Raw genomic sequence first — 27,798 nt, 5'->3', positions numbered from 1 at the left:
TGCATTCTTGAGAGCCTGACCCACAACTCATTGAACTCAATAGAAATCTTTGGATCACATTTTCCTGTGTAATGCAATGTGTATTCTTCTCTGAGTGGAAGTGTACAATTATCACAAACAGCTTCTGGTTTGAACTGCTGGCAACAATGTGAAACCTTTGTGAGTTCCCACAGCAAAATATCTTGTTGGTGTCTCTTGTTAGAAACAAACACTATTAGAGACAGCTCTACAATACTTTTTTCAGACACTTTCTAGAATAGATACATATGTGCTTGAAAATGTTAAAAAAAGCTACAGATTAAAAATTTTTACTCTGAATGCTGATGATGGTAGTCAGCATTCAAGATGTTTTCTCAGACTTTCACTGCCAGACACATAAGCCCTTCAATCTACTGTCTGTAAACCCAGGATTATTATGTAAAACATAGAATACATTTGGAAAACAATATTCTATACATCAATCAGGATAGATTAAAAAATTGTAACAAATACAAATTTACTGTAGAATAATTTAAATTCTGATTTTTAATATATGAAATGAAATGGAGCCAGCTGCTGCCCACTGTTTGAGAATTCTTCCTGTGGCATGAACAAGACCCATCCCTAGGTATCAAAATGAGCGCTGTGTCCTGGGACCTGCCCTCTGCACTTCAACAACTGCTCTGCAAAATGCAGAGTATCACTCCTTCATAAATCTGGAAGGAATACGTGCTTGGACTCTAGGTCATAAACAATTGATTATCTTCCAGTTCTCTGACACAAGAGGAGCACTTCCATGGCACTGCAGCTTCCAGATTTACTTCTAAAGAGCCCATGCAGTAATGTGAATACATTTCAGGGGCTGACAGCAAACAATACCTACGAGTTATTCATTAAAAGCTCCAGTCCTTCACGCTAAAGGACTTCACACTACAATACACAATTCATAAACAGGGACATATGACCAATGCACAATTGTAGTAGAATTAAAGTCATTGCTATAGCAATCCAGTCCTGATCCTGTCTCTGACCTTTTGAGTTTTAACAAATAATTTGATTTTCTCATAGAAAGATTTCCCATTTGTAAAGCAGGAACATTATTTGAAACATCTTGAAAGACAGATTTCATTGAATCACTGGGGAACGGATTGGAGGGGATGTTAAAGATCATCATCTAGTTCCAACCCCTGCCATGGGCAGGGCTGCCACCCACCAGACCAGCCTGCCAAGAGCCCCACCCAGCCTGGTCTTAAATGCCTCCAAGGATGGGCACCCACAACTCTCTGAGCAACCTGGGTGCCAGTGTGTCACCACCCTCCAAATAAAAAATTTCTTCTTGACAACTAAACTAAATCTTCCTTGTTTTAGTTTAAATCCATTCCTCCTTGTCCTGTTGCTATCTAGCTGTGAAAAGTTGGTCCCCCTTCTGCTTGTAAGCTCCTTTTTAGTATTGGAAGATTGCAACGAGATCTCACTGGAGCCTTCTCTTCTTGAAGCTAAACAAACCCAACTCCCTCAACCTTTCTTCATAATAGAATCCTCTGATAATCTTCATGGCACTCCTCTGGACCTTTTTCATCAGCTCCGCATCCTTCCTTTACTGGGGGCTCCAGGCCTGGACACAGATGGGGCCTCATGAGGGCAGTGCAGAGAGGACTATCCACTCTCTCTCCCTGCTGTCCCCTCTTTTGATGCAGTCCAGGATACTGTTGGCCTTCTGGGCTGCAAGAGCACACTGCTGTCTCATGTCCAGCTTTTCATTCATCAGGACCACTAAGTCAATTTAAAACCCTCTTGGCTGAAACTTGTACATGGCTGTATGAGACAGGGACCAAACTGTGGATATACTTACAAACTAAGTATATATTTGCAGAGAATTTGACCTGTACCTGGAAATGTTTACCCCCAATGCCTCATCACAGCTACAGTACACTGCAGTACATCTCATCCTCCTGCAGCAGTTACTTCTGCTTCCCAGACACCCAGGCCATTATCAGGAATCTCTACGAGAGGCCCAGGCAGACATCATTATAATAAAAAGAAAGTCTTTACTGAGAGGGCAGTGAGACACTGGAACAGGTTGTCCAGTGAGGTTGTGGATGCCCCCTCCCTGGAAGTACTCAAGGCCAGACTGGATGGGTCTAGAGGAAGGTGTCCTTGCCTATTGCAGTGGGGTTGGAACTAGATGATCTTAAAGGTCCCTTCCAACCCAAACCATTCTGTGGTTCTATGAATCTGTGATATCCAGGAAGGAGAGAGAGCAAAAGAACCATTTTGTCTCAAGCAGCTGATGTAAAAAGTATCAGTAGGTACAGGCTTTCCTTCCTGTTTAATTAGAAAGAGAGAGTAACCACAAAGTGAATAGTGGTAGCCAGACAGAGTATGGCAGAGCCAGAGCAAGAATCATGATGTGCCGTTGGGTGAAAGTGCTGAACCACAGGAATTTCCTCATCCAGGAACCTCTGTCCAACATACAGTCCCAGCACAGTGATGGGAGGAGAGCTGGCACAGGCTGCAGACTGACATAAAGCATTACTGCATGTCTTCTTGGCTGAGGCTGGCCTTTTAGCCCTTTCCTTTCTGAATTCAGGATGAAGCTTCTCCTCAATGTAACACAGGGCTGATGCATTGGATTCAGGGACAACATTGTGATCTGAAGCTTCAAGCAGCACAAGTCCAATTGCACTTATCCTCCACTCTGGGTTCATTTCATCTCAGTGATCCCATCATGAGATCAACTACCTATCTGTACCAGTCTAAGAATGTAAAAGTACAGGTTGATAAATGTACAGGTATTCTGTGGTCTGAAGAAGTTTTCAGACCACAGAATATTGTCCAATCATATTTTCTAATTTCATGTTGTCTTCTTTGCTTTCCTGTGATTCACCCATCCAAGAGGAGAGGGATTTCTTTCCACAGCTGTGGTGCCGTGAGAAGCCATTAACTGCAGCCTACACAACTTTCATCTGTGGGGAAGTAAGCAAGCAGTTTACAAACAGCACAAAGCCCGGAAGCTGAGGATGAACAGTCCCCAGGCACCAACACAAGCAGGAGACTCTCAGCTGGGAGCAGCTCTGCAGAAAAGAGCCTGGTGGTCCTGGTGGACACCAAGTTGAACATGAGCCAGCAATGTGCCCTTGCCACTAAGAAGGCCAATGGTATTCTGGGCTGCATTAGGAAAAGTTTTGCCAGCAGGTCAAAAGAGGTGATCCTATCTACTCAGTACTGATGGAGACCACACCTGGAGTGCTTTGTCCAGTTCTGGGCCCATCCAGAGTGAGTTGGACATTCTGGAAAATGTCCAGCGCAGGTCCACCAAAATGCTGCAGAGCATGGAGCATTGAGAGAGCTGGCACTGCTCAGTCTGGAGAAAAGGAGGTTCAGGGGGGAATCTCATCAGTGTCTATATCTGAAGGAAGGGTGCCAAGAGAATGGAGCCATGCTCCTTTCAGTAGTGCCCAGTGCCAGGACCAGAAACAATGGGCACAAACTGGAGCACAGGGGCTCCCTCTGAGCATCAGGCAGTGCAGTGCCGGAGCACTTGCACAAGTTGCCCAGAGGCTGTGGGGTCTCTTCACTGGAAACCTTCAGAAGCTGCTTGGCCATGGGCCTGGGTCCCCTGCTCTGGGTGTCCCTGCTGTCACAGCAGGGACAGGCCAGATGGCCCAGAGGGCTCTGCCAGCATCAGCCATCCTGAGGTTCTATAATCTGGCATTACATAAAAAAATACCTTCTTTGGCTTGCTAATCTGTGACTTGATATTTTATTGAATTTCCCCTATTTCTTTTGCTAAGGCAGAGAGACATTTATCCTTGTTTACCTTTTTTGCAACTTGTGATTTTAAAGACCTCTGTCACATTCTTTTCTTGTTCTGTACTTCTTCTAACTGAGGATCCTCACTCCTCTGCAGAGCAAGCTTCACTTAATTCTGTAATACTTAGTAACTTATTTGGCAGTTTTGAGTCCAGGTTAAAGCAGATTTCCAAGGCCAGGCACATTAGAGAAGCAGGAAAGGTGCTGGAGAGGTAGCTGGCCTCAATCTGAACAGTGCTTCCTTCACACTCAGGAGACTGCCAGGCTTTTTCCCCTACATGACTTCTGCTCTTAAAATTGACATCAATTACACCACGGAAGCAATTCTTTTTCTTTGCTGCTTAATAAATAATAAATAATAAATATCTGCATCTGATTTGGTTGCTCTGGTCACATGAGTGCAATCAAAGGAACCTCTTTGGTCACATGAGTGCAACCAAAGGAACCTCTTCTCAGGAGGGTAGAGAGTGATGTTTACAAAAATCTTCCCATCTGCCTATTTTTCCTTCCTCTGTCTTCAGATAAACAACCTCTGGATACAGAGCCAGAGTTTCATATCAGTGCCAGATAGCATTTAATATCAAATGAGAAATGTTTTACTTCGCTGTATTCACAGATGTGCTTGCTTGAAAAGTTTGCCCAAAACATTCTAGTTAATTACTATTGATTTAAGCATTTCATGATTCTGTCAAAACATTCATGAATCTGTCAAATCCCAGGAAACCTTCCTCTCAACATGGACAGGAAATATTGTCATGTTTATATGCATGCATTTCCATTGGAAACCACACTAGAATGATTGCAGATGGAATAACTGGAAGCAGACTAGCTTGGAGACAACTTATAACTGAATGAGTGAAAAAGTAGGCCTCAGTGCTGCAAAATCATCTGTATAGAGTTAGGGTTTTCACAAAACTGCTCGTTTATTTATAATTTATTATTATTTAAGCCACCAGCTCTCCAGACACTATTTAAGAAACTTTACATGAGCTTATGCATTTCTATAATGAAACAAAACAGTTTAATCTCTGCAGATAGATGTATAAATGTATGTCTTACTAGGGCACAGCAATATTTAGAAACAGATTGTGATTGCTCTTGCATGGGAAGAAAATTGGATTGAGGAAGCTATTGTCTATTTTTTCATCATGCACAACCTCATAAAAGTCATCCAGAATAATGATGTAATTATCCTCTCTGTTCAAAGCATGGAGCGATAGTGCACCTCAGGCCACAAAACCTTTCTGCATCTTGGCCAGCCCTCTGCTGCTGCATCTCCTGTTGTGCATCATGATCTCGTGTGGACAGAGCTCATCATTCATGCTTTCAAAACACATTTAGTGGATGAGCATGTGATTCCTCAGGGATTGCATGTCACCAGTACTGATGACTTGGAGAAGTACATTATGGCTCAGTGTAACAAATGGTTGATGTGCTGTCCTGGGTGCACACACTGTGAGAGCACACTAATCTTTCAATTGACATTTTTATTACTAACATCCACCTCCAACCTTGTCGCCCCTTATAATTACATTTGCTCCCACTCAAGAGTTTACAAGATGAAGTTAACCTATAGATAGCTCCCAAGGAGCAGCCAAATTGTTTAATAGCAATGGTCATCTCCCAGGAGTGTTGTTATCAGATGTGCCTGCACTACAGATAGAATCATAGAAGGATTCTAGATACTGCTGGAAAGACTTCCATCTTATGTTTATATCATATCAGATGGACTGTTTTGCTCTCTCTGTCTAGGGATGTAGACACTCAACTTTGCACACCACAGCAGAGATAGGCCAATTTAAAATTTGGAGGCAGATTTTGAAATCTCATTATAAATTTAGGAGCAGTAAGATATGGGACTTTGAGATGTCCAGTTCTGTCTTCCATAAATATTTCTCATTAATTACTATTTTTATACAAGCACATTCTTTTTGTGTCACTAATATAAAATAGAATTTGTCTTGCACAATGTGCTTAGGCATTTCACAATGTGAAAACAGAAGGAAAATCCTTGTTTATAACAAAATTACTGTAACACTGCATTAAGACTACAAAGCAGCAATGTCAAGAAAGGTAATGAAATGGCAGCTTGAGAGAAAAGTCTTACATTTATGTAGAAATCTCTTAATGTTCATAAATCACATTTGTAAAGCACCTGTCAAACAGAAGCTCTCATGAATTTTTAATTTTTTTTTTTTAAATCTGGCACACGACTGACAGTTCAGCCATTCTGGAGTTAAGGAAGGTTTGCTACAGCATTCATTTAAATCAGATCTCACTTTCGTCACTGCTCGTAAGACAGAAGACTGAGACTGTGAGCACTGTGCAGGCCAGGACAGACTGCAGTGGAGGAAGGAAGCCTGATGTCTATAAAGAGTCTTGAGGGAGGCTTGGGAAGAAAGCAGCTGCTCTACTGGAAACTCTCGCCTTTATGGAAAATGAATACAGACTGGACAAACGGTTCAGAATTCACCAGAAGCTGCTCACTGCAGGAAGTCAGTCTTCTAGATAACTGTCACACCCTCAGCAGAACAATGGCAGCTGCACAGCCTCCCCAGTAGCCTAGCTAAGCTTTGTTTCAGTGCAATCTCTAGGAGAACAATGCCACCTACTGAACCACCAGCGACAACATCTCCCTCCTACCCAACTTACAGCTGATGTTATTTCTGCCTCTGCATTGCTTCTGGCATTGGAGCACAGGAGCCCAGGGCTAGAATAAGTGGGTCTTGTGGGGAGCTGCTCCTCCACTTGGCAATGGCCCAGCTAGCTCTGAGCAAGGTGATGTGATTCAAAGCTAGCAGGGTGAGCTCGCTTTCGAGCTGAAGGCAGCCTCACAGAAGGGCAGGGCTTCTATGGCCAACCCAATGGCCCCACTACTCTTCCTGGTTTGAACAATTTTGCTCGGGTGTATTCAGGCTTCCTCCATGCTTCGTTACACTGTGTAACTACACAGGCTTGAGCTTGACCTGAAAAACCAATTTATCCTTGGCAATAAGGATATAAGCTGTCATCATTTTTTTTTTGCCACACTGATACATATCCTCAGAATTATACCGAAGACTTGGACTCATTTTCTGAAGCCTACAGAAAGGCTGCTGTCCTATGGCACTGAATCAAGCCTGCTAGAAAAATGGCCTGTAAAGAAACACTGTCAATTTATAAACACTCTTTTTTTTTTTTTTTCCTGCATTGCAACACTCTGAATTAGTGAATTCAAAAAAAATTGGAAGAACTAAATTACACATCTCCTCTTTGTGTTTTTTTTTTTTCTTTAATTATGAACAATGAAAACAGATTTCTCTCTTTCTAATGCAAACCTCTTACTGTTGTCTTTTTTTTTTTTTTTTAATGCATTAGAGTAATTCCAGTATTTGAGCTGCAAATATCACTGGATATATTCTGGCTGAAATAAGATTATATTGAGGAAAATAGATAAACACAGTTTTTGATCTTGTACTTTTACTTGCAAGTAAATGTAAATTTAGTGATTGTAAAGAGAAATGAAAATGTTTTGGAAGCCTTATTTTTAATCTCAGGAGGTCATTTGCCCAATACTGACACCATCAACAGCCATTTCCAAGCAGCACAGCTGGCTTTTGACAGCAGGTACCTGGTAATAGGTGAGACCTATAACAAGAAGTTCAATTGGCAAACAGCACTAAGCAACAGAGCAAACAGGCAGCATGAAGCAATTCAGCAGAGAATGCTGGATTTTAAGAAAATATCCTTACTTAAACAAGGAAATATTAGAAGACAGAGCTGAGTATAGATAATAGGTAGGTGAAAATGTTGGAAAAAAAAAGGAAGAAGGAAGAAGCAACACAATCTCTTCATTAAGACTCAAGGACGACTCACAAGGGATAAGACTTCACTGCAGGTGGAAAGTGAAATGCTGGAGCAGCCGAGTAGCTGTTTGTGGGAAGAAACAGGCTGTTCATACTTTTCTGCAGTTGAGAATCAAACAGAAGAAGCAGAAGTGCTCACATATATTAGAGAGATGTGAGTGCAGGCATCCACATGGAACGTGAGCCCTCTGAAGATTCTCTGATTAAAGACATTGCTGTGGGAATGTACAATTTGAAGTTTTAAGACCAATTCTGCAGAACAGATCCAGCCTTTGAAAACACTTTTAGGTCTCTAACACAGACTATTACATGTAGCCATTAATTAATCACCCATTTTACTTCAACTGCTGGGCAGATCTGCTTGCATCCTTTTTATTTCCTTCTTCTTGCCCCTGCTGCTTCTTCTCCGCCTCCCTCTTTACCTGCTTTCCTCTTGCAGGTTTTATCAGACAGCTTCCATCAAGGAAGATGCAAACTCCTCTGCCTGCACTCAGCTGAGGCTCTGAGAAGGGCTCAGAGGTTGAGTCATGCATTCAGCATTCATTTGTGGTGTGTGCTCACTTTCAAGTATGCTTGTGGTTGCTAATCAGTGGAAAAAGCTGCCTCTGACTTAGTGGCCTAGCCATAATGTTGCGTATACAGACCACTGCACAAGACAAACTACCTGGTGAGAGCTGCCACGTTTCTGGGTTTTTTATAATGCATTATGGAAAAAAAACAAAAAAACAAAAAACCACAACCCTTTAAAGAAGCAGTTTTCTCAAAGATGTCTTCCACTCAGGTGAGTACCTTCTTGAAACTGGCTCAGGATTTGGAAATCAGGAGTCCCAAAGATACTCTCAGAAACAAAATTTTTTGCACATGGTATGTCTGTTTCTGGGCTTCATCTCACAATTCTGACTGTTTAATTGGCGTGAGTCTAAGGATCCTTATCTCCTTCTGTACGTAAACTAATCACCTTCCACACATGCAGAATTACACAATAACATGAAGACTGGCTCTTCCAACCTCCTGCTCAGAGGAATCACTTAGTAGAAATGAAAGACCTAACTACACTGCTGAAATAGGTCTCCCATTGCTTTGGGAAAGGGAGAACAAACACAAAGGAGTGTTGGCAGATTATTTACAAACTACTTGGTTGATGTCGTGTCAACAGAACAAATATGTCTGTGCTAAAAAAAATGCAAATTAACCATTGCAGATAAATGTGTGTCAGATAGAATTCATTGGAGTGATTTGGTAAAGTATGTAAGTAACTAAATCCCAGTTTGAGGAGAGAGATTTACAGCTTTACAGCTCACTAGCAGTACGACTGGAGATGAAACTTCCACTGATTAGCTACAGTGAGTGTTAAAAACAAACAAAATGAAATCCCCTGACTGCTCAAGAGCACAAAGAAGCTATTCATGCTACAGAGAACAAATAACTTCGTGTAATCTTCTGCACTCATAAATTGGCAATATCTCCAAACTGGACCATCATTTCCATGGCACTGCTGTCACAGTTTAAATTAGTGCAGAAAACGAATCTTCACCCGTGGTGTGCTCAAAGCAGTTGGCAGGAAAAGCAATCCCAGACTGAGAAAGGAGAAAAATTATCCACAGGTTACTGTGGTTCATTGTGTGGGAGCCACCTTACTGCAATGCCAAAATCTCTTGCAACATTGGAATAAAGCTTAGAGGAGGGAGATGATTACATGTTCCTGAGAAACACTGATGCTGTTTTGACTAAGTTACAGAACTGGATCTCCATTATTTCTACAGCTGGACCTGCCACTATTACCCCCGGCGCATAACATGATATCTTCCAATCAGCTGGGGTCCCCAGTCCAGCACCTGCTGGTCCCCAAACTGGCTGGCATGGAGCCAAGCTGGATACATTCCTGTGGTGTCAAACTTAAATGAAGAGCCACAGGAAAAGGATATCTCACCTAATGGAGTTAACAGGAACATCCCGTTACAACCAGCAGTGGAGAGGAGAGGACATGCCTTTGTTCCAGATGGCAGGCTTGCAAAAAGTGTGGCTTAAACCACTTACACTGTGTGACAAAAATCAGATTATCTGGCCAATAACTGCAGCTACTGGGTTAGTCACAGTTCACATCTACCAGCATTATTATTAAGATCAGGGAAAACTAACTGAAAATTTCTGTGCTGGGAATTTCCCCCTAAAAACAGTCTACACTTAACTTGTTCTCACGTTTTAAGTTACACGAGAATTAAACCATAAAAAGAAGGGAGGGAAACAACAGAATATTAAGTCCAATCCCATATTTAAGCTCAGATTTTCACTGCTGTTTGTACAGACTGATACTGTTTCAGCTAATGCAGATGATAAGTATACACATATATAAACAAAAAAACCCAAAAAACTATCCCTAAATACAGTATGCCCTATAGATAAAACAGATAAAATCTACAGCTCTGTTGGAATTCAGATGGCAGGTTTGATTCCAAAAATTATAGATTTATTTTGAAGCAGAGGGCAAGATGGACCCACATTTTCTAAGAAACTTGTAGTTTATAATTTAAGGGCATGTTGGGGTGAGGGGCCGTGCCAAAAGAATTCTCCCAGCATCAAAGAGAATGAAAACGTATTGTTTTATACATGAATGCACTTCAGTGTGGAAGGAATGTTATACAATTCAACAGACAAGAGTGACCTATCAGAACACTTCTAAATTTCTTGGTGTTTCTTCAAGATTCCTAAAATCTCCAAAGTCCTCAGCACTCAATTTTCTAAGCCCCATTCTTCCACACTTCATTGTGATATTTCTTTTTTTCCAGCTGTTTTGAGGTCACTTTTAAAAATTATGTGTAAAGGGATTTTTGCTCACCTCTTTCACTCTGTGCACAGGAAAAAAAATATTTTCTAGCCCACCACCTGGGGGATAGAGGAAGAGCATAACCTTCTTGAATTTTCTCATTCAAAATGGAGAGTGGTGAGGATTTAGCCCTACAAACTCTCTTATTCTCTGCTGAAGTTTAGCAATAAGCAGAAGTAAGAAAGGCTGCTCAGGAGCTCATCACCTCTTCTATCACGTCCCTGAGAGCACTGCACTGGCAGTTTGTCAGGGAAGGATGTTCATAATGTGGAAAGATACCGTGAAACTTTGACGTGAAGGAACTAGAGAGAAGCAGTCAGGCATGGGTTTGACTGAGTCTTGCTGCCATCCCAAAACCCAGGCGAGTAGTGACTCTCTGTCCTCTCACCCCTTTGAAACTCTTCCCCAGCAGCACAGCTTTTTAGCTCTTCTGTACTCCTGAAGTAGCATTTTGTGGTGAAAGTGACGGTTAGCTGAGAAATCCCAACCAGTACTTTCCTCAGGACCTGATCTAAAGTCATTGCATTGAGCTTATTTACAAAGAATGAACAAAATACATCATAGCTGAAAGCAAAAGATTCTGATCACAGTCACATGAATAAAACGTAGATATTGAGGAAGGAAGAAGAGTCCAATGGTCACAGCACTAGCCAAGGGTGTGCAGCCTTTCCCAAAACCTAAATCTGCTAGAGCTGGCTTGTAAGATCAAGATAAGCAAAGTTAAATTAAAATCTCAGTGCAAGAATATGCCATCTGTATAAAAGTATATATAAGGACTGTTTTTCCTCACAGAAACACGAGGAATTAAAAGATGAGGAGGCAGCTCAGATCCCTTTGGTAGTTATATGCATAATTACAGGGTAACTACAGAAGTACTAAGAGAAGTTTAGTAACCACATATCTCTGAAAACCAAAGTCTTCTGCTTTGCAAAGGCAGCAGTGTAATATATGCTTTTAACACAGGTTTTAAAAAGCATTGGAAAGTTGAGTATTTTAGATAGCTCAGCTGGCATTTTGCCACCAGTGAGTCTGCCAGCTCTGTGGCTTGTGTAGTCAGCAATGTTTGAAGACGAGTTACAGCTACCCACAAGCTGAACAAAGGAGCTATCAAAATCATTTCACATAAAACTCCTGGTTTTACTCAAAGTAGATTCCCCTAAAGAACGTTGTAATATTTCTTAGTTTTCAATAAACCCATATTTTTATACCTAAATGTCCTAGTTGCCAGCTCTGATAATAGCTTGTAACATTTCTTATGCTTTTCTTAAAGCTCCAGATACTGGAGACAAACGCAAGAGCTACTGCTTTCATGTGCAAGCAGCTGTAGTTTCCTAGCCTTCGTGGCTGCACAGGAAATCACTCATTCTAATAGCAGTCGACCTAATGTCTCAGTGTGTGGAGACCACACACGCTTCCAGAAAACCTGAGGAAGACAATCCTGAAATTCTACCTAGGTAATCCAAGGAACCAAGCTCATGCTGCTATGATTCTGTTATACAAATTATGTAAACTAATTACATAAACCAGTGGATTCACCCAGGGTCTGATGTGGCATAGTGCCCTCCTTGTGTGGCTTGGGTGGAACCATGTGGTAGCTCCATAGAGATCACTGCAAACACAACTGGCTCTTTCTGGGGACTCCTTCCTTCTTGCCCCTTTCCTTCAGTGCCTTCTATAATCAGCAAGACATTGCTTAGCAGTAGTGCTGTGCATAATCCATGAGCACTGAATTGCTACAAAGTGAACTGACACCTGCTGTCCTTTGTGGTTAAAATTCATTTATTAACTTTTTTCATGTTGCTCAGTTTCATTCTGTTTCCTTGCTATACAAAATAATGATGTACTGAGAGATGGATCACTGAACTTGTGTTGCTTTTTAGACACTCTGTGATGGTGCTATGCCAAGTGCAGTATCCTAAATCACAGTTTCTATAACTACATCCATATTTCACAGCAGGTGTAGACAATGGCATCCCTGGTTCCTAATCATGTCCCACACTGTGCAGATCATAGCTTCAGCTGGAACATTCCATGGGATTGTCTTCCAGGCTGAATGGCCCAGTTGTGTCCCTCACAGTGCAGGGGAGGGCTCGTGCCATCTCATAGCTTAATAAGGGATTATCACACAGCTGGAGAGCTGAGGGCTGGCAGCATTCCTGGGATGATGAAGTCAGCTGTAGTTGATGTTTAACACATATTCTTTAGACTATATACATAAAATAAAACCAGTATTTATCAACAGGTGCCATTTCAACCACAAAGCACCAGGCAGTTAAATCTCAAGTCTAAACAAAACCAATGGATAACAATTCTCAAAAGAATTAACATGGTTAACTGAGGAGTCAGAAATTAACAATGAAGATATCAAATAGAATATTAGAGAAAGGTTTTCCTTGTGGTCTGACATCCTTACCGCAGTGTCGTTGGTGGTAATGTACACCAACACTTCTGAGTTGTTTCTGCCATTAATGTATCGATAACAGTTCCACACGCAGCTTATCAAGTAGCCCTGTAAAGAGAAGAGTTCTATTGTTATGTACAGAAAATAAACCATATACATTTTCATGCCACAGATTTGTGCAAATTGGACTCCTGGACTGAGTAAAAGCCCTGGCATGGCATTAAGAACAGAAGGAGGGCATGAATACTGCAAGTTCAATGCAAAGAAACAGTGAGAAAAAGGTAAATGTGATTCTCAAACTTTCTTTTAGTACTAAAAATCTAGCCTCGTGACTCTTTGTTCTGTCTCTTTATGAAAGGCCATATTACAAAGGAAGCTTTCCATGATGCTCTTTAAGTTGTGTGCTTGCCTTAGTCTTGTGATTAGAAGGAACAGACACAGAAAGATAAGGCAGAGCAGTGTGGGGTGAGCTGGGCTCTTCAGAGTTCCATATACAAAGCAAGGCAGTTAAACAGTGAAATACTAATATAAATATGAATATAAGCCTGCTTGCTGCAGTGGCTGTAAGCATGTCTAGGAATTCAGCAAGTCATCTGACAATAAACCTCAGAGTGGACAGCAGTTTATGGAGACTTGGATTGGACTGAGAAAGCTGCTTCATTTAGACAGTCTAGACCTACTTGAACAGAATTTACTGTTCCAGATACTTAGTATTACAGCATACTTAGTATTGACTAATTTTTTGAAAAGAAACATCAGTTTCTTTGGGCTTGAATAAAATAGCATCATTTTGTGTATATAATCCCCATTTTACTGAAATGTGCAGGTCACATACACAGACTTTCTTTCCTATGCCTCTCTAAATACAGAGATATGTGAGTTCAGTCAGACATCTCAAAGCTATGCATGAGATGCTGCACGCTACCAGAGGTGAGTTTTAAAATATAAAATGAATGTACACATGAGATCAGGTGTTGCAGATACAGAATGCCTCATGGATAATAGTAAAATGTAAATAGAAATCACTTCTGGGCTCCTCCATGGTAAAGCTGTTAAGCATCATTGCTGGGTGTTAGTAGTACTAGAAGTTGAAGCAAACCCCAGTAAAATGAATGCATGCAGGCTGGAGACTGAAGCCTCATCAAGCAAATTACAGGAATCCCTTTCTATTTTGTGAGTGGAAGCCTGGCAGGTGACTACATAATGATCCCATAAATCATGTTCATTTTTTCAATACTTCATTTAATCTGAGATTAAATCAATGTATTACACATAACTGAAAGGGCAGGGGTCTTCTTATTCTTGCCTGACTGGAGAAAATTGCAGTGTAAAAGTATTCACTGAAATCTGAAATCATTCCAGTCCTTTTAACCTTTATTAGAAAAATATTATATATTCAGTATAAAGAAAAAAAAAAAAGTTATTGCAGCAATAATCCTACCACAGGATCATAAACTGCTGTTTTGCTGTTTTTGTTCTTGCAGCTCACTCGGCTTGGGATAAGGCTGCTGCCTGGCAAAGAGCTAGGAGTCTCCAGCTCTTTTTAAAATGGTTAGGAAAAGTGTACACATCTATCAACTCTTCTGCCAGCAGGACAAATTCCAGTCTGGCCAGCAGAGAGGAGCAAAGTGGCTGGAAGAGAGAGGAGACAAGAACACATGTGGACCAGCTGGACTCAGATCCTCAGCATGCCAGGAGCAAGGCTGGTAGAGTGGGGCTAAGCAGTTATCTTTGGAGTTTTCTGCTTCTCAGATAGCCACACACATCACACATTGTGATGAAAACAATGTGTTTTTATAATGCCCATCTTAAATCTTTACTTAGCAGGTTCTGCAGTCCTTAGCAGTCCATCCAGAAACCTAGTGTATGCAAGTTAAACTGCCAGCACTGATTGCATTTGCATGTGTATCCCTCTCGAGTGAGTCATATTTTGTGACTCACTTGCTCTGATGACCTTCCAAAACCCTCGTATCCTCTTCAGCTGCCCTGCGCCTCCTTCCCCTCCAGAGCTGTCACATACTAGTTGTTCTTTAGGATGCCACATGACTCACATATCACTCGCCTGCAGATCAGGAAGAGGGTGTTGTTTTTTTTTTTTTTTTTTCCACTTGGACCGAGCTGGCTGGAATCCAGTAAGCTTGCTTCCTCTTCTTTATGGCCCTGGATGACTTGGGAATGTAACTTTCTACCATCAAATGAGGAGGACAAGACATGTCTGAGCGAGCTGAGCGCTGAGGAGGTCAGGCTGGTTCTGCACCCCGAGCTGTGGGCTATGTGAGCCATGGCCTACTAAAACAGGCTGTGTAGGAACATGTAAATGAAGGACTGTGTCTCTTTCCAGAATTAAGTAGCGATGCCACTGTTGCTAATTACAAACAGTACGAAGTCCCTCAGTGGCTTTCACTGCTCAGAGTGCACTGCGAAAGGCATAACAGCTAGTACAGAGCAGAGTGCAGAATGCAGGACACTTCTGTGCAGACACGGCACACCTTCACAAGAAACATGTGCACAGTAAAGCCACTTATTTGCAAACCAATCTCTACGATCCTTCTGTTCAAAACCAAACTGAGGGAAGCTCCATTTCAGATAATGCAGTCTCCTTGGGAAAAGCTACTGGGAGATTTATTTTTGAATTCTCCAATTCTGTTATATGTGATGAACATATCATAGAATCACATAATCATAGAATATCCCAGGTTGGAAGGAACCCACAAAGATCATCAAGTCCAGCTCCTGCCTGCACACAGGACCACCCCAAATCCAAACCCAGTGTCTGAGAGCGCTGCCCAAACGCTCCCTGAATTCCGGCTCTCAGGGCCGTGCCCACAGCCCTGTGCAGCCCGTTCCATGCCCACCGCCCTGTGGTGCAGCCCCTGTCCCTGACCCCCCCCGCCCCTCCCCTGACGCAGCTCCATGCCGTTCCCTCGGGCCTGTCGCTGTCACACAGAGCAGAGCTCAGCGCTGCCCCTCCGCTCCCTGTGAGGAGCTGCAGCTGCCATCAGGCCTCCCCTCAGCTCCTCTGCTCTGGGCTGCACAAACACAGGGATCTCAGTCACTCCTCATATGTCTTACTCGTACTTTACTTCAATATATGCACACACAACTGCTTCACCTTCCAGCTCCAGTTCCAGCCCTGCAGCCTAGATGCATGAGGATCTCAGAGGATGAGGTCCACTTTAGCTCTTGGAGTGAAGATGCACAGCCCAGAGCTGGCAACATACACACTTGTCAATTTTCTTCTGGGAGACTGATGCTCACATTTGGAATTGGCCTTATGTAAAGGTCACTGACCTCTCCTATTGAGCCCAAAATGTAGTGAGCAGTATCCTTTCCCATGTGCTGAGGTCCACCAGGGGTGGTCTCATTTCCAGTCTCATCAGTCTCTGTACAGACAGCTTATATGCATATCACTGAGACCAGGATAACAGTTTGCTGACACTGTCTCAGTGAACTGGAAAACCTCTAGGCTGCCTCTTCCTACCTACTTTAAGCAAAAGAAAAGCCAACTGGGAGAAGGATAAAAGGCCATCCTCAGCAGCCACAGACTGCTCAGAGAAGCTTGTGGGAAGCATTTATTTTGGTTGTGCTTGTGCTTACCAAGCTCAGGCTGATTTGGGCTTGGAGGCTTTGCCCTGGCTGGGAAGGACAGGTTGAAGTCCCAGGGTTTCTGTTTCAGTAGTTGAGGCTGTCAGGGGAAACCAAGGCCCCATTTACCAAAGCAGCTGCAGAAAGGGGTGTAATCCAAAAGCTGCTGTGCTTCATATGCTTCAAATATGCTATTTGAAGTTCTGTGTACATACTTTTACACTGCTGGATGTCCTTGCTCAGCCAGATAGGAAAGATCTGTGGTATGTAACTTCAATTCTGTTTCGAAACAAAGACAGTAAGTGGTATAACACATTTTGGTCTGCTCTGGAAAAGACTCTGACTTGGCATGAAATATTCATCCATCCATTTGAAATATCCGTTAGCTACTTGGGATCCAAGTGAATCCTGAGAGCTGTGTGTGGTTGGCAGCCTCTCATTCTTACTACCCTCTTTGTCCCTCCTTTTTACAGTTTCATGTGCAAAGCACAAAACCACTAATACATGTGTATCTTGATTTCTGCTCATGAGTGTTTTCCTCTACATGTAGCTACACTCCAAATAAAAGTAGCTGCACCCAAAATAAAAGTGTTCTGATACCAAACATTTCTGATGAATTTTCTGATTCTGTTTCATATTTCCCACCAGATGAATGCAACTTTTCCTAATGCAGCTTTTCCTAGGTTACAGTGTTTTGCTTTCTCTCTTTATTCCTAGTCCAGCTCCAGGGGGAGTGGGAGCTAAGACATATTTTTATGCACAGCACCTTTTCAGTTTCAGTATAAAAACTTGGTACCATCTGTTAAGTCTATCAGTGATAAAGTGTGATGCATGTGATAGTGTCCAGCTTTCTTTTCATGCAGCTGACTCCAAAAACCTACATAACAGCTTTTCTGGAAACACAAGAAATTCAAATTAAAATGCTAACTTGATTTTAGTGTGTGTTTCTGTGTGAGTCATATATTTGTGACTCATTTACACAATAATATATTGCTAGAATGAACATTAAGAAAAGCAATAGTCTGTAATAATCCTGGCCGTAAAGAGCTTTAATACAAAAATGGAATATTAACTAATATTTCAACCTAACAAGCTACTTTTCTCTTTGAAAAGGACATGTTAGCAACTTTAAAATAGAATAAATATTTTCACTATTAATTTCTAAAGATTTCTTTTTTTTTTTTTTTTTTTTTGTGTAGTGGTTATTTTTTGCTATTCCGATTTTATTTGTATTTCTTTTATAATCATAGAATCATAGAATCATAGAATGGTTGGGTTGGAAGGGACTTTAAAGATCATCCACTAGGGGTTGCCAACCCCTAGATCAGACTGCACAAGAACCCATCATGCTTGGTCTTGAACGCCTCCAGGCATGGGGCATCCAGAGCTTCTCTGGGCAGCCTGTACCAATGCCTCACTGCCCTCTGAGTGAAGAATTTTTTCCTAACATCTAAACTAAATCTTCCCTGTTTCAGTTTAAATCCATTCCCCCTTCTCCTATCACTATCTATCTGTGTAAAAAGTCAATCTTCCTCCTACTTGTAAGCTCCTTTCAAACACTGGAAGTTCACAATGAAGTCTCCCCGGAGCCTTCTGTTCTCCAAGTTAAACAATCCCAACTTACTCAACCTTTCATCATAAGAGAGATATTACAGCCTTCTAATCATCCTCATAGCCCTCCTCTGAATCCACTCCAACAGCTTCACATTCCTCCTGTACTGGGGGCCTCAGGCCTGGACACAGTACTCCAGATGAGACCTCATGAGGGTGGAATAGAGGGGGAGAACCCCCTTCCTTCCATGCTAGTCCCCTTTCTTTTGATGCAGCCCAGGATACTATTGGCCTTCTGGGCCGCAAGTGCACACTGCTGTCTCATGTCCAGCTTTCCATGCACCAAGATCACCAAGTCCTTCTCTGCAGGCTGCTCTCCATGAGTTCTTCTCCCTGTCTCCTCCTAGGGGGCATCACTCATGGCTGGCCTCCACCTGGATGTAAAGCCATAGACAACAACCCTCTGGCTATCATCATCCAGCCAAAAATTTATCCACTGAACAGTCCAGCTTTCAAATCCACATCTCTCCAATTTAGAGATAAGGATATGGTGAAGGACCATGTCAAAGGCCTTGCACAAGTCCAGGTAGATGACATCAGTTGCTTTTCCCTGGTCTGCAGATACTGTTACTCCATAGAAGGCTACCAGAATGGTCAGCCACAGTGTGCCCTTGGTGAAGCTGCACTAGCTGTCTTGGATCACCTCCTCATATCACATGTACCTTAACATCTCTTCCAGGAGGATTTTCTCCATGATCTTCCCAAGTGCAGACATGAGGCTTACCAGCCTGTGGTTGCCCAGGTCTTCTTTTCTCCCTTTCTTAAAAATGGGAGTGATGTTTCCCTTTTTCTAGTCACTGGGGACTTCAGCTGACACCCACTTTAAAATATGATGGAGGGCAGCTTGGCAACCACATCAGCCAGCTCCTTCAGGACCCTGGGATACCTATCATCTAGCCCCATAGATTTGTATACATTCAGCCTCAGGAGGTGGTCTTGGACTTGCTCTGCTTTTAAACTGGGAGGGATTTTGCTCTTCCAACCTTGGCTTGCAAGTTCAGGGACCCTAGAGTCTTGGGAAGCCTGATAGTCAGTGAAGATCAAGGAAAAGAACTCATTAAGTACCTTAGCCTTCTCTACATCTGAGGAGTTTTAGACATCCTTGCCATATTTATCCAACTCACCTGGGATAAAAGCACAATGACATTCATATCCAAGAGTTTTAAAGAGCATATTCCATATCTGGAAGATCTATATATTTATTATATTCAGAAATGAAAAAAAAGACAACTCTACTGCTGTGAACATATATATGGGCAAAGCCAATTAAATTAAATTTCTAAATCACAAAATAAAACTGGATATAACTTCCAACATCATCTTAAAATACCTTAATCCAGCTTTTCTTTTTTTTTTTTTTTTTTTTTTTTCCCCAATAATTTTCCCTATTCATGCTGTGTGGAAGAAAATCCCACCCCAGCCCTTCAGGATGTCTCTAACCTCACGAACCTCATGTGTAGCTGCTCTGCAGAGCAAGATCAAGAGCTACTCTGACACAAAACCAACAGCAATTACATCATTATTCCCTGTTCCCTTTTGCCATCCCAGGGACAACCATAGAATCATAGAATGGTTTGGGCTGGAAGAGACCTTGAAGATCATCTGGTTCCAACCCTTCTGCTATAGGTGTGGACACCTCCCTCTAGACCAGGTTGCTCAAAGTCCCATCCAGTCAGGAATTGAATGCTTCCAGCGATGGGGCATCCACAACCTCACTGGGCAGCCTGTTTCAGTTTCTCACCACCCTCACAGAAAAGAATTTCTCCCTAATATCCAGTCTAAATATACCCTCTTCCAGCTTAAAAGCATTTTTCCTTGTCCTGTTGCTACATGCCCTTATAAAAAGTCCCTCCCAAACTTTCCTGGCCCCCTTGAGCCTCCTCTTTTCTTGGCTGAAGAGCCCCAACTCTCTCAGCCTATCTGAGGAGGTGCTCTAGCTCTCTGATTATCTTCATGTCCCTCCTCTGGACCTGCTCCAACAGATCCATGTCCTTCTTGTGATGGGGGCCTCAGAACTGGATGCAGTACTCCATGTGGGTTCTCATGAGAGCAGAGTAGGAGGGCAGAATCACCTCTGTTGACCTGCTGGTCACACTTCTCTAGATGCAATCCAGGATATGGTTGGCCTTCTCAATGCTACTGTCTATGTCACCTACAAAGATGTTAAATAACATCAGTCCTAGTACCGATCCCTGAGGAATGTCACTTATCACCGGTCTCCACTTGGACATTGAGCTGGTGACTGCAAGTCTCTGAATGCTACCATCCAGCCAATTCCTTATACAGCAAGTGGTCCATCCATCAAATCCATTTTTCTCCAATTGTACAACCAGAATGTCATGCAGGACAGTGTCAAACACTTTGCACAAGTCCAAATAGATGATGTCAAGTTGCTTTTCCTTTATCCACTGAGGCTGTAACTCCATCATAAAAGGCCACCAAGTCTGTCAGGCATTACTTGCCCTTGGTGAAGTCATGTTGGTTATCACCAATCACCTAATCTTTATTTTCCATGTGCCTTAGAAGGGCCTTTAGGATGATTTGCTCCATGATCTTGCCTGGTACAGAACTGAGACTGACTGACCTGTAGTTAGCTGGATCTTTTTTTTCCCTTCTTGAAAACAGGGGTTATGTTTCCCCTTTTCCAATAAGTGAGAACTTCACCAGACTGCCATGACCTTTAAAATATGATGGGTAGCGGCTTGGCAACTTCATCCACCAGTCCTCTATGCTGTTACTCCCAGAGGGACTGCTTGGATTTTTTAACTGTACTTTTCTCAGCTGATTTTTTTCCCTATTTTGAATGACACTGAAAAAATAAATGTCACTACATCTTCATTCCCTTTCCCAAATATTTTATGAATGTATTGAAGTATGTGTCTCCTGTTGTAAAAAACTGATTTACCCTTTATTTCCTAGCTACATAATATAAGAGGATCTTTCCCTACATATCTGAGGGTGTTAATTTCTTTTTATTTTTATTTTTTTGTTTTTTAAAGCCTTTAGTGAGATGCTCTGCCAAACACCTTTTGAAAAACCAAGAAGTCTGTTTTAACAGTCTCTCCTTTGTCCACTCCTTCGAGGGATTCATGTGTCATGAGCTCTCTCTCATGCTTCCCCATTGTGGCTTATATGTTCATCAGTTTGTCTGTGAGTTTTTCTGCTTCTTTTTTTTTTCCCACAGTGTCTTGTTTTGCTTTTGTAGCTGTCATAGCCTGTAGTTTCTCGTGTGTCTTTGGAGCAAGGACACCCAAAGAGGACAATTCACCCATGACCAGAAGTAGAATGTATACAAATGGACTTACCTTAAAAGCTAAAATGATGCTTATGAAAAGGAGTATAATCACAACCAGACATGTAGGGTTCACAGACATGATCTCTTCCTTGTAAGGAAAGTTGCTGGGCTGCAGAAGCAAAAGTAAGCAAAACACTGTAAGTTAATCTTATGAATCACTTAAGAAACATCCAATTACTGCAGTCTATAATTAATAGCTTACAAAACTTGCTGTGATGTACTAAATTAGGACCTCTCTGCGCCAATAACCAGTTTCAGTAAGTCTGGTTGGGACAGGTGCTGCAAATGCTCAGCTTGCCAAATGTTCCCCAGAATGGTGAGGGATTTGCTTTTTGCTTTATTCATGTTTTGGGTTTTCTTTCCCACAGTGGTTTTGTAACAGACACAGATTAACGATGGACAACCCTCTGGGAGATTTGTAACAGGAAATCTCTTCTCTTGAGCAATGGTGGACAAGTTCTGCTCTTACAAAGAGCAGCTATCTTGTCCTGGCTGTCGTTGCCAAAGACCAGTTGCAGCTCTTCCCAAAAATCAGAGGAAAAGACTAGACAGCACAATCCTACCACTTAAATATTTGATCAAAAGATACTGTCTGTATTCAACTCCATCTTCCTTTAGCTGAATTTGGACTAATTCCCCCAGGAGTGCTGCTGTTTGAGTGTATGCCCTGACACTTTCCCCATAGAAATGGAAGCACGGGTCCTACTACATGAGCAAACTCTTGATTTTAAATCTGAATGTGCTCCAGCCTTCTATTATCTTGTATATGAAAGCAACAACATCCATCCTTTTAGATGATTTACAATTGTGTAACATTTCAGAACCACTGGCTGCAAAACCACCTCTAAAAATGTTCTGTATTTGCTAATGCTTAAAGAAAACATTCATTAACTTGAACATTCCAAATTGTTTTGAAATATGGCCATGCATGAGTTCCTGTTCCAGATGGAATAAACTATTGTTCACAGATAGATAGAGCTGCTCTTCACGAGACAGCTCCATGGCAGTGGTGTAAGTAGCAATATGCATTAGCTACTTCCTCACGCAACCCCCTTCTTCCTTACAGACCAAATTACTTAAGCAGGCCAGCTCTGCATCCTTGTCAGGACAATTAACTAGACACCGAGTTACAACTGTGCTCTTGGCAATGATGGTGAAAATCCAATGTAACCCCTTAATGCCCCTTGTACCAGAACTCAGCCAGAGCTTCAGGAAATTCTCTCTCTTTTTTTTTTTTTTGGACAGCTGTTAGTAAGAATAGCTCTTTATTTAGCGCTTCCATGAACTGTTCAGAGTGATTAACATCAACAGCAGCTGTAACCATTTGCAGATAACTGTTACATAAGCACATTTTCTGCTCTTGACAGCAGTGTTTCTGTTAATGTATTGAATTCCATGGCTGGAGCTTTATCATGTTATCTTCTTTGTTGAGGTACAGCTTTTGTAGGAAACTAGATTGCTATAATTCAATGAGTTACTTTTTTTTCTTTTTTTTTCACTTTATCAAGTTTATTGCTATGTACAGTGGATATGGTAACCCACAAACCAAGAAAGAAGAATGTATGGTGGAAGCAACCATTGGATGGCTTGAAACATATCCTGTCCTTCATGCCACTGCCCGTTACACTGTATTAGGCTCAAAAAAACAGGTCTTATAGCAACATGGTATCCTAAACAGAATTACTTCAGATAAGATAATGGGACTCATTTAAAAAACACATATAAACATGTGGGCCTAGAAGCATGGCACTGAATGGATATATCATATCTCTTACCATGCACTAGCTTCTGGGAAAACTGAATGATACAACAGACTATAAAAAACCATGCTGAAAGCAATGGGTGGTGGAACATGTAAGCACTGGGATAAACATCTAGCAGAAGCTACTTTGTTAGTCAATACTTTAGAGTCTGCCAGCCAAGATAGCCCTGCATAATTCGGCCTTGTACTTAGTGTAGAAGGGGGAAAGGTCCCTATAGTACATGCAAAGAATATACTGCGGAAAACTGTGGGTCATCCAGGCCTTGAGCAAGGGCAAGCCAATTCTTGGGATTGCTTTTGCTCAGGAACCTGTATTTACTTAGCAGATCAAGGCTGATCCATCCATCAAGGCTGGGTGTGGCTCTGGGCAACCTGCTGTAGTGGTTGGCAACCCTGACCTCAGCAGGGGGGCTGAAACTAGATGATCTTTGAGGCCTTTTCAACCTAGGCCATCTACGATTCTATGATAATGCAAGAAAATGAGAATATTCAGAGTAACTTGATGCTGAATTGTGAGGGTGAATGGCCCTTCCAGTTTCTGGCAGCACAACGAGCAGAATAGTTGAAACTTCCCTCTCTCCCATTTTACTTGTTTTATTAATTGTAACACTTTTTCTTCTTGTTATCTTACATTCTTCTACCATTTGTAGTAATTTTTTTCTCTCTATCTTAATTGGGTTGTTCTGTATTGTTTTTTTTTCTTTCTTCCTGAGAGGGGGATGAGAGGGTGAAAAGGGTTTCCCCTCCCCTTTTCCTGTCACACTTGAAAATGCAACACCCAGAAACCAAGAAAGCAAGAATGTATGCGAAGAAAAGATGCACTGAAAATCAAAACCAAACCTTATATGCGGAAAATATAAGTACTGCAGCCACAGCTGACTCTACTGTACTCCGTAGTTTGCAGGAGTGCGGCCATACACTAGGTTAGAAAGCCCAGTCAATCAGAGGCAGTCCCAGTAAAACTGCCTAAAAAAAGGCTAATTTTAGTACTGACCTACCATTAAAAACTAGTTAGAAAAGTTTCTGAATGTAATAGAAACGTCCTAGCAAGGCTTTCTTTCTCCGATGCTCTGGCTTTGGGAATCAGTCTCCAGTCTGACTGGACAACTGCATGCTGGGACTTCATTCACAATATGATGGGCTCTTTCCAGACATCATTGCAATAAAGATTTGCATGAGGGAAAGAGGAGGGTGGGAAATGACCACAGAACATCCTGAAACCTTAAGAGCAAGAACATCTGCCAGAGCCATGAGACCTGGCCAAGCCTGGGAGGAACACATCCCTTACATCAGCAGTGCTACAGGTGAAAGAAGAGTAAAAAAACACAGAAAGCAACAAGCTGGGAGAACATAAGAGAAGTAAAGGCTGCAGTTTGTCCATCCACACTCAGTGATCTGGGTTTCTTTTCTGATGAGGAGTGACAGCAAGTCGCACACGGTGGCTATCCCCATCAACAGATACTTGTAAGGCCTTTGTGCAGAGAGTAAAAAAATGAAGCCAGATGCTAGCAGATAGCATCTAAAAAGAAGATGGTGAAGGGTCTAAAAGACGAGATGCATGAGGAGTGACTGAGGTCTCTTGGTTTGTGCAGAGCAAGCAGAGGAGCTGAGGGGAGGCCTGACGGCGGCTGCAGCTCCTCACAGGGAGCGGAGGGGCAGCGCTGAGCTCTGCTCTGTGTGACAGCGACAGGGCCCGAGGGAACGGCATGGAGCTGCGGCAGGGGAGGGGCGGCTGGGGGTCAGGGACAGGTTCTTGGGCACAGTAGGCTGACTGGACATGGATCAGACCTGCCAGGGCAGTGGTCACGGTACCAAGCTGCTGGAGTTCAGGAAGCATTTGGACAATGCTTTCAGACATAAAGTTTGAATTTGGGGTGGTCCTGTGTGTAGCCAGAAGTTGGACTTGATGATCCTTGTGGGTCCCTTCCAACCTGGAATATTCCATGATTTTGTGATTCCTCCTGGGACTTCCCTGCTTTCTTTGTGAGGGAAAAAGCTTTCAGGGCTGCAAAGAATGGCTCAGGGCCATGGGTCAACATGGAAGTTCCCTTTGTTTGTTATTGAGGCTGGTTGCACCTACCAACAAGTAGATACCTAATACTTGCTTGCCCAGACAGGCTGAGGAACCATTAGATCTTGACTCACAACCACAGACCCCTTCAGTGTTGTAGGAAGAATAATTGAAAATTGAAATTGAAAAAAAAAAAAAAAAAGAAACCTCCAGAATTTAGCAAAGAATCAAAAAGATTACTGGAAATGTCTCAGCTGGTTCCAGTACCAAAAGCAGTTCAGATGAATTAAGCACCCATCTGCTGATGTTGCAGTGATGAGCTTGAACTAGTATGGGTTTATGAAGTGGGAAGAGACAAATTCTTTTCCTGTATGAGGGGTTTGACTCAGTGTCAAATATTGTGCAAGGTCTGATGAAGCTAAAAGAGACTTATGGCTTGATGGGAAGATATCCAATCCATCACTGGAAATGCAGGAGGGATTCTGCAGCAAGATGTTGTGAAATTTCCTATGCAAACAAGAAGTACTTGTAGTGGTCTGTCATGGATACTGAACGCATTGCATACATAATAATATACCTGTAAACTTTCAATTAAAAATAATTACTGCTTATACATAACAAAAAGTCTTATTAGATTCTTCAAAAGAACCTCAAATTTATATAGCAAGTATTTGGCATCAGTATTGGACAAATGCACAACAGAAAGCCCAAGTCCCTTCTAATTCCCTCTCGTACAATCTTCTATGCTTTCCTTCCTTTTGGATCACAAAAAATCCATTGTAAAAAAATGGTGTGGATTCTCAGTCAGCAGTTACAGTTCTCCGATAATTAGATCTTACAGAACTGAAAGAAAACAGCAATGTGTCTGTAGAATCTTGAAACCCTGCTATGAAGTTAATTGTACCTCTTTGGAATTATAAAATGGTATTAAAAATGTCAGAAAGTGTCAGAAAGAATATTCCTTTATTAAGCTTTACTTTATGGGAATAATTTCTCTAGGTTTAATCTTTTATGTTCTCTAGACCATTCCCCTAGGATATAAGAGCATGACTGATACAACCTTAACTGTTAGACATCAGCATTGAAGCCATTTAGTATACTGCTGTTTATCTTGCTCCACAGCTTCTGCTCTGAACAGTTTTTCTTGTATTCCCACAGTACCTCAAAATTTTCTTTAGATGACCTGAAAAAGATCTATACTTTAATAAAAAAAAAAACGTCGTGTAACTCAGTTGCAGACTAGCCTGTTCTGCACCTCTAGTTCAATTCATTATGTATACCAATATCAGATGACAGGAGATGAAGTGTTTAATTTGAAGGTTTTGGAAAGCACATATATCAAAGTGTTATTTGAGGTGAAGAAATAAAATGTGCTTTAGGTCAAACTGCTTTAGACCTCCACTGCTCCAAGAATTGAAAATATTTTTGTTTCATATATGCAACATTTATATGTATTTTTTCTCGTGGCACCAATAATAAACAGGACAACTTCAGAAAGTTTCAAGATGTCATCTCCATAGCCCATTTGAAATGACAGCTGTAACATCTACTTTTTTTACATGACCCTTCATGCTAAGATGCTCTTGCAATGTACAGGATTTGAATGGCACACCTGAGTGAAGCTGAGTACGAAGAGCTAACATAAAGTTTCCAAGGAGACTTGCAGCCCTTCCAGGCTGACGTTACAAAAGAGCCTATGCACTTCTGTTTTGCAATTGCTGCACTTTCAGCTACCCTATTGGTAGGTACCTATTCACCATCTTTCTAAAAGTGCATAGAAATAGCTTGTAACTCTCCACTGGTAGACTTAATTCCGATACATGTGCACCATAATGAATAGATAGAATAATTACAGATAATAACATAGAGAAGTAGAAGTGATTAAAAATATGGGAGTTTGACCTTAGAGTAAGAAAGTAATGTTCTTTTGTGGCTGCCAAATGTATTCCATTACTTAAGGAATATGCTCTTCCAGATATTCAATCATGGCTTTGAAGAATGATTAAGATTTCTCATTTCCCTTACGAAACTTTGCTCTCTATAGCATCAATCCCCATATTCAAAGTAGTTTTAGAGGAAAAAAAAGAAAGTAAGGTTGCCAGGAAGAAATACAATCCACTCCCTTGCTTTTTGCCTTGCTTGGCAGGCTTCTGCAAAGAGAAAGAGGGCAAGATGTCCCTAGCATTACTTATAAATCATCAAGAGTGGTCACACACAATTGGCATGACTCAGATTTCACCTACAGGGATATAGATATTAACTGCAATCTTACTCTGAACATGGCATATAAGACTACAGACTTCTCTACCAGGAGTATTAAAAGGTAGGGGAACATGTCCGTGGGTGCAAGCCTATATAACAGTATGTGCACTGCACTTATGACATTATTGCTAAAAGCTGGAAAAGTTTAGTTTTACTTTCATCTGATTCTGCCACTAAAACCCCACATATTGCAAAAGTAGCTCTGATATTATGGTTTCCATGTGAGGGTCCCAGAGACCTCTGCTAAGGTACTGATGCTAAGGACCATGGCCCAGACACAGGAGGGTTAAAGAGCTTCAAAACCGTTAAACAGTTGGTATTAATGTACAGAATTCCCCTGGCCCCACATAGCCTTTGAAATTCAATAATCTCTGCTGTGAATGACAAAATAGAAATGACTCCTCGCTTCT

The 27,798-nt window shown here is 41.7% G+C and overlaps 1 protein-coding gene across 1 annotated transcript in view; it reads right to left on the bottom strand.

The window, feature by feature from the left end:
- Window positions 1-27,798, bottom strand: part of LAPTM4B (lysosomal protein transmembrane 4 beta) — a 61,609-nt gene that overhangs the window by 7,221 nt on the left and 26,590 nt on the right. Inside the window, exons 5-6 of the mRNA XM_031591042.2 lie at window positions 21,364-21,462; window positions 12,875-12,970 (exon numbers count right to left, since the gene is read on the bottom strand). Coding sequence (XP_031446902.2) covers window positions 12,875-12,970; window positions 21,364-21,462 — 195 coding nt within the window. The remainder of the gene's footprint in view (window positions 1-12,874; window positions 12,971-21,363; window positions 21,463-27,798) is intronic.

Source organism: Phasianus colchicus, chromosome 3 (assembly GCF_987193195.1).
Source record: "Phasianus colchicus chromosome 3, bPhaCol1.hap1.1, whole genome shotgun sequence".
Taxonomy (NCBI): Eukaryota; Metazoa; Chordata; class Aves; order Galliformes; family Phasianidae; genus Phasianus; species Phasianus colchicus.
Note: the sequence above shows the minus strand (reverse complement) of the source record. Positions and strands in the feature narration are given on the sequence as shown.